The sequence below is a fragment of the Cucurbita pepo genome, chromosome 13, assembly GCF_057944985.1.
Source record: "Cucurbita pepo subsp. pepo isolate OVF chromosome 13, ASM5794498v1, whole genome shotgun sequence".
NCBI lineage: Eukaryota > Viridiplantae > Streptophyta > Magnoliopsida > Cucurbitales > Cucurbitaceae > Cucurbita > Cucurbita pepo.
In genome coordinates, this window is record NC_141810.1 from 16,261,149 (window position 1) to 16,274,246 (window position 13,098).

Genomic DNA, 13,098 nt, shown 5'->3' on the forward strand with positions numbered 1-13,098 from the left:
ACTTGTTCAAAGTACAAAATAACGCACTCATATGAAAGACTAGAACTTGTTCGTGACGGGTAGAAAGGAGTTCATATAAAATTTTAGCAGGGTTGCTGGCTGTCTTTCTCTTAACAAATCGAATCACCAATTTATCTTTATACTCTACACGGAGCATGCTCAGGCAACACCACCACAAGATTCCATACATGGATTATCATCATTTAAATAATATCATTAGTTTATCGAGAAAACTAAGTTGCAAATAAGATAAATGAATACAACTACAAGTGTTAAAAGTTTTACACTTAAAATAGTAGGCATGGGCGGAAGAGTCAAGGCCTCCATAATTTCATTGTGCTGTCTTCACTATAAGTAGCAACTAGATTTCTGTGAGGATGATGACTCACACCTATCACGTCCTTCTCATGAACCTAGCAGAAACAAATTAAAAGAATTTGGTATCATTATATTTTCCTTTTTGAGCTTCTTTCAAGTTTAAACAATCTAGCATCCAGTCGTGCAAAGAATATGTAACAATTCAAACCAATAATAAAATAACAAGCCCAAGAAAAAGGAAAGTTATGTCTTGCAAACGTACCAATGAGGGAGGAATTCCTTTATGCACCAAAAACAATCAACATGGCACCAAGTGGTTTTATGAGTTTCCTATAGCTACATGGGATTCAAACTTGTATTCAACAACTTCAAAGCATTCGATGGATGATCGATTAAGTTTTTTAATGTAATTAATTTCCTTCTATCAAAGAACCATTCATATATTTTTCCTAAAATTAGGTTCCTTGATGGCTTATTCGCGTAGAAGAACCAACACAATAGGCTTTACCTACAGCCTTTCCATGTTCTCATTCATTTGTATTGTGAGGAGAGGCATTGGAGGATCAAAACTATACTCTAGGGCAACTGACAGAAACAGCAACCTAAAGTATACTAACCTACTTAATTATGATTTATAAATTATACATGGGCGAGCCAACTCTGATTTCATCAAAATATTCAAATAAAATACTATAGCCAGATAAAAATGTCACATTGATAAGAAATGTGTTCTAGTCTTTGGGCAACTGAGAATCGGCCAGGAGAAATCCAAGTAATTGGAGTACAAAACACATACCTTCATGAGATGCTCCAGCTTACCGGATTGGTGGCTGAAGCAATACATATTCCTGCATATGGTAGACAAATTAAAGAACATAAGTTAAAAATAAAAATAAATAATTAAATAAATTTGTTGATGAAAAAACTCGCAAATGGAGACCATATATGTGGTTTTAGATGTCAATCTTGATGAAAATTTCGAGCTATAAATTTTAAAGAAATCGCAATGAAAATATTGATCAATTGTCTATGTAGATGGATATTTTTTAAAGAATTTTAAATATAAAAATAAGAAAAAATATTTAAATAAACAAATAAACATTTCACCCATTTTAAATAAGTTGAAATTTCTTCTTTATTAATATTAAGTCCACTTTGTTGATATTTTATTTATATTTCATCTTTTTTAAGAGATAATGGAAATGTTGATTCACCATGATGGAAATATCAACATATACTTACGCAAATCGACATATGAAATTACAATTGGTAAGGTCAAACAATCATATTTCAGTAAAAAGGGTACCAACTAGAATTAGTAACAGTGTATACCCACGTCTGGAAAAAAAGAAAAAAAAAAGCAAACTGCACCAAACATGACAAATAGAGGACACAACACAGCTGGATGACTTAATTTTATGCATCCAAAACATAAGAAAACAGACCTGTCTTCACCAATGCAGTATATCCATTCACCTTTTGGTGATACGCAAGCTGCAACGAAGTCTCCCCCTTCTCTTTTACCAGATGAGAAGCTCTTGACAACCTATATGCAAGCAATAGATTAATAAGCCAAGATAGTAATTGTATTAATTACATTATTCTGCAGAACTTTCTGAAGTGTGTCATGATCATCATAATAATCTGTAAGAAAAAAAATCTTTTTCATCATATCCCACCTACTCGGAGTTCAGAAAAACTTTCATCGTAACCCATGCAACTACATTTTATGTCAAAGCAATTTGGAAAAAAAAAAAAAAAAAAACCAAAAAGTGATTCAGCTTCAAAGTCATGCAAGCAGATACTTCCACATTTGTTTGCATAAAGGTGTAGGAACGCAAGAGCAAAGAGAGAATATGTTGAAATTATTGAGAACAATCCAGCAATAGCTGCACCAGTTAACTTCAATGCCACACCTAATCATTAGATACTTGAAGACATCCACGTGGACATATCAAGAGGTTAATTGATTTGTCTACCATGACAATCTAGAGAAGAACATTATTTTTTCAAAATGTGGGTAGGATGGTTATGCAATTTGAACAGTGTTTTGAAACCCTCACCGTAGTGTTGATAGGGGCACTTTTTGTTACTACAACCTTTCTATGGTTTTACCAATTGGTTTTCACAGCCTTGTGCCATGTAAATTTTATTCATCAATAAAATAGTCTCTTATCTAGAAAGACAATCGAGGGAAGAAAATGATCTCACTCCTAGCTTAGCAATTAACAAAAGTACCTGCCCTTGCAATGTCATGATGTATATTGACGATGTCTTGTTACAAACAACAATAAGATCGGCATTTTTGGGGAAGATATGAACTGAATTCACAGAGGCATCTCCTCCCTAGGATTCCAAAAAGTGAACAGTGGTGAGCAACACTAAGTTTTTTGTGTTAATATATCTCATCTATTAAAGCAGTTTCACAAACCCTTAATGGAGGCGGTGGCTTGAACGTATGCAGACAATCGGTTGTCTTCACATCCCAAACCTACAACGAACAACAAATTTACTATGTTACTTGGAACGATCCCAGCCTGCCAACTACATTGCACAGTCAATAGTCATAGAACATGGTCAAAATAATGATCAACCTTGACGGTGCAATCACTAGATGCGGTAATGACACGTGCTCCATCATTAGTAAAGACTGCATCATTCACATATGATGAATGGCCACGGAATTCCTTCAATAGTTTCCCAGACTTTAAGCCATGGATTCTATATCAAATATAACACAAATTAGTTATAACATTAAAAAGGAAGAAGTCGTGACCATCCAAGAATTAATTTGGGGGAAGAAAGTAAAGATGAAGTTTTTTCATTTAAAAAAAAGCCAAAAACTAACCACATAAAACCATAATTCCCATTAACATATACCATATAGTAATGTCTACTAGAGCAAACATAGAAAATATTCTCATAGCAACAATCAAGATCTTGAACCAACCTTGCTGTGGTGTCAAAAGATGCACTCAACAACTGGGTTCCATCACGAGAGAAAACAACACTCGTAACTCCCTGAGAATGAGCACGTTCGAGACGCCGCAAGCATTGGCCAGTCCTTACACGCCATACCTAGATCACGACAAAAATATGGATCTCCAATGATTGAAAGTAACAGAATATTGTCCCAATAATAACCAATAGCTTCCTAAGGTATCAAAGACAAGCAGTCAAAGAGTACAAGTTAATGCTAGTACACCAATGTATAATTACTTAGATACTACATCCCTACCTCATTGTACATATTATATTCTACTTATTTAGTTTTTTTTTTCTTTTTTTTTTTTTTTTTTTTTGCGAAAAAAAGAAAAAAAGAAGAAGAAGAATGAATGAAAAGAAAAAAGAACTTGCGTTCAATCAAAAAAAGAGTGGAGGTGGTGGGGGTAAGGAATGTCCAAGGGAAGGCTCCAACTTGAGGCTTTAAATGGACCAAATCACAATAGCTTCTTGTGATTCTTTCCAAGTCTGCTTTTATTTCAACTCTATGGTGCCAGCATAGGACTTCATTACCTGAGCGAAAAAACAAGACCTTACTTGCCACACGATCCAATCTTATCATTAACAGTGGATGCACAATGACCTCCACCATAGAGGATGGCTCCCTTTTTTGACCAAATGAACCCCAAATGATAAGAAAAACAGACCCATACCGAGCATTGTCAAGGCCCTCCACCGTAACCTTGCAATGAATGTACCACGGCAGCCCCACCATAAAGGAATAATGCCTCAGAATGCAGTCGAACTTGTTAATCCTTCACTTTGGGATATGGGGTGCCCTTGCCTTGATGCTTCCTAGACCTTCTGTAACTACTCACCATGTAATGTGAATGCGTCTCATTTGGTAAAAAGTTTGGTTGTTCTTAACATTCCTCGTATTTACATTAGAGATTAAATAGCCAATGTTTACTATTCGTAAAATGGATAAATTTTATGCTCCCATAGTGTAGGACTAAACTTTATCAGAACTCTGCCTCCATAACCCTCCAGAATATAATATTAAACAAAAGTAGACACGGCCGCTGAAAAAAATCTCTCTAGAAAATAAAGCGTAATGCACACACACAATGGTATGGAGAATTTTTTATTCTAGCAACATATTTAAATTGCGTGTTTAAGATAGATAAATAATAAGCAACACAAACAAGCATAGAAATGATTACAGATTACATCCTACTGAAAGAATGATTACACAAGTGATTGAAGAAGCTGAACTCAGAACTCACTTTGATTTTCCCATCTTGTGAACCAGAAGCAATCATCTCTGAGTCTCTACTAAAATCAACGCAAAGGACCGGATCATCATGCATCATAAAAGTTTCCTGTAAACCCACTTGCATGTTAAAATATGCAACCAACAAGAAACTTATTGTAATACCCCTATGTTGAGTTTTGGGCAAATGTGAGATGTGTGGATGACTTGGACAAGTAAGGATAAATAAGTGCATAAAGAATAAATAAAGAAGTAAATAATTTTAAAGTACAGCATTGGCCACCCCGCCGCCGTTTACCCTGTCGTTGGCATACGGTGGCTATGGCATGCAAGGCACAATGAGGAGGTGACTTAACACACTTTCCTCACAGATTTCGCTGGATTTGGGGCACTGGAGTGATTTAACGGACTGTGGAGCTTGGATTGGAGGAGAAAACTTGACGGAAGGAGAGGGAGAACGAGAAGACTGAGATCAAAACCCACGACGTCGGCAAGGTAGCACGAACGGAGAAGGAGATCAAAGTTGTGGTTCACAGGTGAGTTTTCTGAGTTTACTGCGAAGTTTGAGCTACTGTATCTCACTCGTTCTCTGGATGGAATTTGATGAAATTGGCCTTGTTGGATTCAGCATGATGAGATCTACGAGGTTGGTGAAGGAGTAGAGGGCACGTGGGGCGTGTATCGTGAGTTGTGATCAATGGAAGAGATTGCAGCAAAAACCATTGTCCAAGGGTAAGCTAGGGTGAGGAAGAAGATGAGTCGATTCAAGCACACCGGACCTAGCCGATCCAATTGAACCAGACCTAGCCAGTTCAGTTGGACCAATTTGGTCCAATTGAACTGAACTGCCATATATTTCCCTCCAGAGACCGTATATGAGCACATAGCTAAGAGACCGTCACAAGGATGAGGTTCAACGAAAGCCTACAAGTAGGTTGCTTACATACTTCTGCTACTCTTTGTATTTACAGACAAAGCATAGACCACTTTCAATGGAGGGAGCGTGCAGCTGCAGAGGGATCCTAGATCAAGTCCTTTCCTTTTGTGTCACTTTTAATATTATTTTAATGTTATTTATCTAAAAACTCCTGCTATTTTGTAACTGTTTTTTATGCCGACTCTCCAAACTATTTTGTGCTCTAAATTAATTTAAACTATTTTGTGCTCTAAATTAATTTTATGTCAATTTTAAATGCATGTTTGACTTTTTCTCCTGGTATCTTCCCCGTTTTACAAAATTGAAAAGAATGTGCATGCAGTTAATGCTTTCAGTATATCAAACTAAGTGAACTTACATATGGAAAAGATATGACGATGCAACAAAGGATAGAGGGCAAGCATACTTACATCAGCCTGATACTGAAGATCCTTCTTGAGTTTACCACTTATATAATCCCAGACCTGTACGTAAATAGAAGTTAAAGAAGCTACATGGACAATTCTCAAACATCCCATCCATCTATATGGCTATACCTCAATAAATCCATCCACAGAGCAAGAAACTAGAAACTGCCCATCTGGTGAGAACCGAGCAGATTCTGCATGACTTTTTGTACCAAACTGCATTCAAATTAATTTGAATTATGACAAAATTGAACAGGAGATACATAAAGAATTGATCCTAATCAAGGAAGGAAAAAACAAATAAACATCTTATCAATCCTCTTGTTTGTTCCTATATATTCCAGACAAGTTTTTTCTTTTATTGAGAAAAGATGGAAGTATACAACCTCTAGAAAAAAAAAATAAAGACAATGGCCGACAAAAACAACAGTCACGGATGCCAAACAAGGACCAGCCTCGCAGCAACCTAGAAAGAAGCTCCAATCTAAAAGAAAACGACCTAACAAGAAATGACAAAAGGAGGAGTGCCTCTAAATGTGATCCAAGTGTTAACACCTCTTGTTTTATCTTTATCCTCTAATTTCTATGATCCAAGAGTGCTTCCTAAACCTTTTGTTCAGCATGTTGATTGGTGCCCTATCTCAAAAAGGGAAGCGATTGACTTGGTTGCACCTTTGCCTTGAGAAAGATTAGCAGAGCATCTAGAAATTCTCTTCTGGAAAGGAATCGCAAGAGAGTTTGCCACATAAAAACTAGGTGTCTTAAAAATAATAATAATAGTAATCAACAAATACAAAAATCATGCATCATGGAACATCCAAACAAGCATTGGATTTACTATTTTCACCTTTATTGTGTGAGAAAGAGTTGTTGGATAAACATCCTCCACATCTTGTTTCATAGCAGCAGTTCCACGAAATAAGTCAAACTGCGTTCCCGGAGGAAGTAAGCCTGAAAGAAGAACTACTTCATTGCAGCAACCATATGAAAACACTTCTAAACCACTTTAAGAGCCATCTTCCAATGTATTAGACATATTAACGGGAAAATGATATTTAGTAGCTCATAATTTACACAATATGTACTCCACAATTGGTGATCAAACATTGATATCCTTTCGAGGATAAATGATTGGATACCTCCAAATATTCTTATATCATAGTTTTTATTTATTGGGTAAGCTAATGTTTCAATTACACAACACCTAAATAGCGGAACTCTAACCCCATTTTCCCATGGAACCTAAAATATCTCCGTATATGTTCTATCAGATTTTTTTTTTTTTTTTTTTTTTGGGGGGGGGGGGGGGGGGGGGGGGGGGTATACTGAGGTATCAATTACCTGAATAGCGAGATTTTTTACCATCTTTTCATGGAACCTTATTTTAGGGGAAAACTGAGCTGTCATGGAATCTAGCAAAATGGTTATTAATGTCTAAAGTATAACACAACTTCATATTACCTTGGTGTTGTTGCCATTTTAGAGACTGGCCAATTAAAGCCATTAATCGAGAAGGTGCAACCACAGTAACTTCAGCTGCAAGGGCTGTAAAATGCAAATAGGAACATAACCAACACACACTCAGCAGCAGTTACACAAGTACTCGTGTATGAGCAACCAAAAATGACATAAAAACTCAACATACATCCAACAATTTAAAATAGAAAAAAATATCCAAATTTTACCCATTTTTTCTGATATAATACATGGAACCTGTTCCTTAGATCTTCTCATGTCTTAAAAATGAAACTTTGATTGAGTCCTTGATGAAAAACCTATCCTAGAGGAAGAGATAAAAGGTTACAAGAACAGCTAGCATTTTTAAAATCTAATAAAAGAATGAATGGAACAGTATTTACTAGAAAATACTAAACGCTCGAAGGGGACAATCCCAATTAGTCTTACCAAGAAGCCCCACAATAGGTAAAAGAATGTTTAATGCCACCAGATGTTGTCACTAATCTTCTATTCTTTAAAGTGGTTCAATAAAGTATCAGTTAGTGAGTAATATTTCCCATTAACTTCTTAATTTTGGAAAAATCAACAGTACTTTCTGTGTATATATGAAACTAACATGGGCCATTAGGATTTGATTGGACATGACACTATTATTATCCATGTGTCATCAAATTTTACTTTACCGATAATTAAGTGAAATCATTGAATTCTTGAGCAAGATAAGATTAAGGGCACCCAGAAGATGAAGAAATGAAATATGGGTGAAGTTGAAAACCTTGTGCAATTTGCGCTCGGCGTTTCTCTTTTGTTGAATCTTGATAAGCCTGTCATAATAACTAATTAACATCTTAAGCATAAAACGAACCATCTCAATTGTGTGTGTGTGAAGCATAGCCCCTAACTATCTAGCCCCCTTTATTAAATAGGGAAACATTTCCAGGATTGACTTATAGATAACAAATTAACTGAGGTGCAGAGAAACAAAAATTTAACACTCAATAAAGCATTTAACACACTTGAGCAGACCCATGCAGTACAAATTTGAATGAGTTATATTAGCATGGACACACGTGGGTGTCAATTTCAAACATTTTTTCTGGAAATAGATAGGAGGGTCTTTAGAGATGGGGACAGCTCTTGGAGGAGGTTTGGGCCTTGGTTAATAAGGACTTTTGTGATTACCAATCTCTCGTTCTTTTGAGATGAAGTTCATTTTTGTAATTGTGTACCTTGGTAGTTTTTACTCCTTGTTTTTGGCTCCTTTTGTTCTAGGCTAACCTTATTGTCCTTGTAAATTTAGGGATGTTTTTTTCCCTGCAAGGACCCGCCCCTATAAGGTTGGGGGATGGGAGAGGAAGTGAGATGAAGTTCATTTTTGTAATTGTGTACCTTGGTAGTTTTTACTCCTTGTTTTTGGCTCCTTTTGTTCTAGGCTAACCTTATTGTCCTTGTAAATTTAGGGATGTTTTTTTCCTGCAAGGACCCGCCCCTATAAGGTTGGGGGATGGGAGAGGAAGTGAGAATAAATTTTTTTACGTTAGCTAAATGAGAGCATTCCTTGTCCCTGTTCCATTTATATACAAGATACCACAGATTTAAATGTTTATGAAATATTATTTTACTTTTATTAGCATATCAAGATTTTCTATTTGAATGGATCTCTCATTGAAAATTAACCATCAAAATGAAGATTTTCCAAACTAATTTATTTTATTGATCAATATTTAAAGAACTAAACTTGATCCCTGCAAAATTAAACGAGAAATTCTGGGAAGGCGGAGAAGTCGCCCCGCCCCGTGAGATCCCTATGTCTATTCTTTCATTTCTTCTCCATGAAAGTTGGCTTCATAAAAAAATAACATTATGATTATTCACATACACAACATATAAAATAGAGAATAGAAATCCTCATTCATTAAACCAAAGAAACTATTTCTTTTATTGATCAAATTATTTAAAGAAAAAAAAAAACTAATCTTGATCTCTGCAAAATTAAATGAGAAATTTTGAGAAGACGGAGAAGCCACCCCAAGATCCCTATGTCTATTCTTTCATTTCTTCCCCATGGAAGTTGGCTTCATAAAAAAATAACATTATGATTATTCACATAAACAACATATAAAATAGAGAATAGAACTCCTCATTCATTAAACCTAAGAAACTAATGACCATGAGCTAACGATGAGGAAGCTTTTGATGAATGGTTGTGATCTACAAGCCAATTAAAGTTGTACAGAACCCAATAAACAAACGGTTGCTTGAAGCTTTTAGTCCTTATAGTGTAACTCCCTTGGCTAAAAACTATAGGTCTAGGCATATGCCTCGGCCTACCAAATCCTTCCAGAAGACTCAATCCTTGAGAAACAAGACAAAAGGACTCCAAGAATTAATAGGGCTTACATCTTCCATCAATTATGATAAACCATCATCCTCTATCACAATGGGTTGGTAGATTGGTCCTCTTTGATCATTATTTCATGGAATGTAAGAGGTTCGAGATAAGGGAGAAAAGAGCTCTTGTTAAAAAGCCTCATTTCATCAAACAAAATTGAACCATTGTCATCCTCCAAGAAACTAAATTGGCCAAGGTGGATAAACTGATATTATGGCTGAGGAGAAACTGAATTGAAGCAGAAATCAAAGAATGTGCTTCGCTTATGATGATCACTAACCAAAGGGATTGAAATTCTTCCTTTGGGAGCTTAGCCACGAAACGACGAACTCCAACATAGGATGCCATATATGAACATTTCTCCTCATCGTTGTGTCATTCCAGAATTGTTCCAAATCTTAAAGTCATTTTTTGTAGCTTTTGAATATGCAACAAGATTTTGGTGAGTCATCTTTTCTACTTGGATGGTCAGCAGCACTCCCAATTGCCCAGTGTTCCTTCTCTCCTATGTTTTTTTGGGACATCCCATCAAACAGGAGAAGGAGCTCATCAGGAAGCATATTGTGAGGACTTTTATTTGGCTTACTTGACAAGAAAGGAACCAAAGGATATTTAAAGATAAGGATTTAATGCTATTGTCTTTTTGGTCGTTACTTGGTATCTATGATTTCCCTTTTTTCCACTACTACAGTATCCTTTCCCTTTTATCCAATTTGGATATGAGTTTCCCCCAACTTTTGTAATTTCATACATCAATAGAATTTTTTTTCTTACAAAATAAATAAATGAAAACCTGCATTAGAAAAGGTCATTTCAATTTATGAATCAATCCTTACCTCGTTCGGATCAAAGTATGTTCGGACTAATAGATGCTCAAGTCGCAAGTATCTCTCAGGTTGCTCCTGCTTCATGACACCCATCACTTGAGTCTGCCTCAAAATAGCACGAGCAGTATCCAACTCACGAAGCTCAATCATTTCTAATACAATCTGGAAAAAGAATTACAAGACGGTAGTTACAAAATCTGAAGTGTATCAAGATTGCTAAACCTGAAGAACTTTCTTAGGACAAATGCAATCAAACAATAAAAGTACAGAATATACTGTTCCAACAAAATTTTATAGGGTTTAATACTAACCACCAATCTCATGTATTAAAAAGGTTGTGAACCAGAGGGGGGGGGGGGGGGGGGCACTTACTATTGACCTCAGAATGTGGAATTTGGGATTTCATTCTTTCTTTGCTTGTCTGTTTACTAGGTGGAAGTGTTCCGCTGGCATTTTATCCTCTTAATTGACTTTTGTAAATTATTTCCATCAATTGTATTCTGGTTTCAAATTAAGGAGGAAGAGACTAAAAGTCCAACCACGTACAAAAAAAATAAAACACAACTGCCTTTGTGAAAATGTGTTCTCAAAATCCGACTAAAACAATTTTCTTTGTGCAAACAAAGAGGAGAACGTGATGGACTTGGGGCATGGAGGGGGGCTTTTTCTAAAATCTTTCTGACCTAGAGGCAATGAAGCTGTCCAAACAACGATATTAATATTTTGGGTAATTACCTTTCTAGATTCCAAGGAAAGGTTTTCTTGGTTGAAAGTCTACAACCTTCATTTGATAATATAATAAAGAATGTACCAACAAGAAAAAGTCGCAGAAGAGTGGAAATTCCACAATATCTCGGCAAAAGTGAATCATCTTTGTTTCTTATAAAAATAATTAATAAAAAATCAGATGGAAGATAAAACATAATCATGTCTACAAGAGAACTCATTGAATAGTGTAGTAGATGATTTTAGCCCAACCTCCAATAAGCTTACAACTCTAAATGCTGCTATAGGGCCCTCTTTCAACAAATTTTGAGTTCCAGATATTTTCTAGAGCCCCATGCTCTATAATGTTGCCACTAAGCCATTTGTCAACCCTTCCATCTAAATTTTCAACCCACTACATGCTTGAAGATACTAAAATCTATCTATACAGGAAAATCCTTCTCAAGGTATTTTCCAAGTAAAAAATTTCTAACAACTTTCCATAAAGGATAATATATTAGATTAATTAGAAATGATTGATGCAATATTTGAATAACTGTACAGTTTGTTTAACTTTACCTGTTCATATAAGTCCTCCAATATATTTCTTGGAAGCTTAAGTTGAGACACTTGAGGCAATATAGCATCCCACCGTCCAGAGTTTACATCGGCAACAAAAGTTTCAATGCTGTCTACGGTATTCAAAGAAACCTGACACTCATTTTGTAACGTCTGAAATGTTTGGTGCAATGAATTTTCTTTACAAAACTGTAGCACGATCTTGATGACACTGAAAGGAAAGCATATCAGAAATTTTTCCTCTTCCAGGAAAATGATAAAAAAGATTCATCAGATCTAATCACGCATTAAAAATAAACGACATGTCTCCAGTAGAGAACGGGAGAGACGGAATAAGCCAGCATTATGATCAATAATCGGGTCGACATGGAACATATGACTGACGGCTTTGAGATAACACCCTACAGTAAATTGAGTAAATACGACTCTTGACTGCATATCATCGGAAACGCAGTAACAGTACAATTAAAAACGTATGCAAATTGGTTAGCAAGCGATAAGAGCAACTGACGAACATGTATATGTGCAATAATAGCGAAAAAGTCATTCTTACTTTTAACCCAAAGAAGGCCAATAACTCTTAAATATGAACTGGATAAAGAACGTAACTAGAAATATGAAAAATGAAGAACCGTGGAAAACTTATGAAACTAGGAGTGTACAAATATGAAAATGAATAATAGTACGCAATGCAAGCAGTTTGAAAAACCCACGAAAAGAAGAATCAAAATACAGAAAAGAAACTAGAGTACATCAAACTCAAAAATTTAGCACATGGAGTAAGTCGTTACTCCCAGTTCAATCATTGAAATTTCTGGGTAACCAATGAGAGATCGAACTAAGAAACCGCGAAGAGAGGAAGGAAAAAGAAAACGTACTCTCTAGCTTCGATTTCGAGTGTAGACATGCTGGGCAGGTTGGAGCGCAAAATTCAACCAGAGGAAGGCAAGGGAAAGAATAGATTAGGGCTTTTTTTCTTTCTTTTTTTGCCGGGAATAGTATGCCAAATAACGGCTTCAAAACCAAAACCGAGACTGAGCTGAGCTAAGCGAGAAGCTGTTATGGAGGATATAGATGTGCGTATTCTGGTTCGGCCGATAATCTGGACACGAAACACGTATATGGGCCGAGCCTCTTATCCATGTTTTTTCTTTACCGAATCATGTTGGGTAGGTTACTGGACTACCTCCATAGCCCAACACCCTATTTTTACTTTTTGGAAAAAGAATTCAATGTCTTGGTTCATATAACCTAACCTA

The 13,098-nt window shown here is 35.9% G+C and overlaps 1 protein-coding gene across 2 annotated transcripts; it reads right to left on the reverse strand.

The window, feature by feature from the left end:
• Positions 1-176: 176 nt before the first annotated feature.
• LOC111808644 (suppressor of mec-8 and unc-52 protein homolog 1) lies at positions 177-12,913 on the reverse strand. Of its 2 annotated transcripts, none has more exons than XM_087129610.1 (16): positions 12,718-12,913; positions 11,840-12,050; positions 10,565-10,717; positions 8,112-8,160; positions 7,340-7,423; positions 6,726-6,829; positions 6,008-6,094; positions 5,882-5,935; positions 4,548-4,643; positions 3,269-3,396; positions 2,913-3,039; positions 2,750-2,809; positions 2,561-2,664; positions 1,764-1,864; positions 1,115-1,166; positions 177-413 (listed from the first exon to the last, which is right to left on the reverse strand). In XM_087129610.1, exons 1-15 carry the CDS (start codon positions 12,744-12,746, stop codon positions 1,117-1,119), a joined length of 1,437 nt encoding a protein of 478 aa, XP_086985736.1. In that variant the 5' UTR covers positions 12,747-12,913; the 3' UTR covers positions 177-413; positions 1,115-1,116. The 2 variants fall into 2 exon arrangements, with proteins under 2 accessions (XP_086985736.1, XP_023550527.1); XM_023694759.2 differs by having other exon boundaries at positions 2,557-2,664; positions 12,718-12,911.
• Positions 12,914-13,098: the final 185 nt, after the last annotated feature.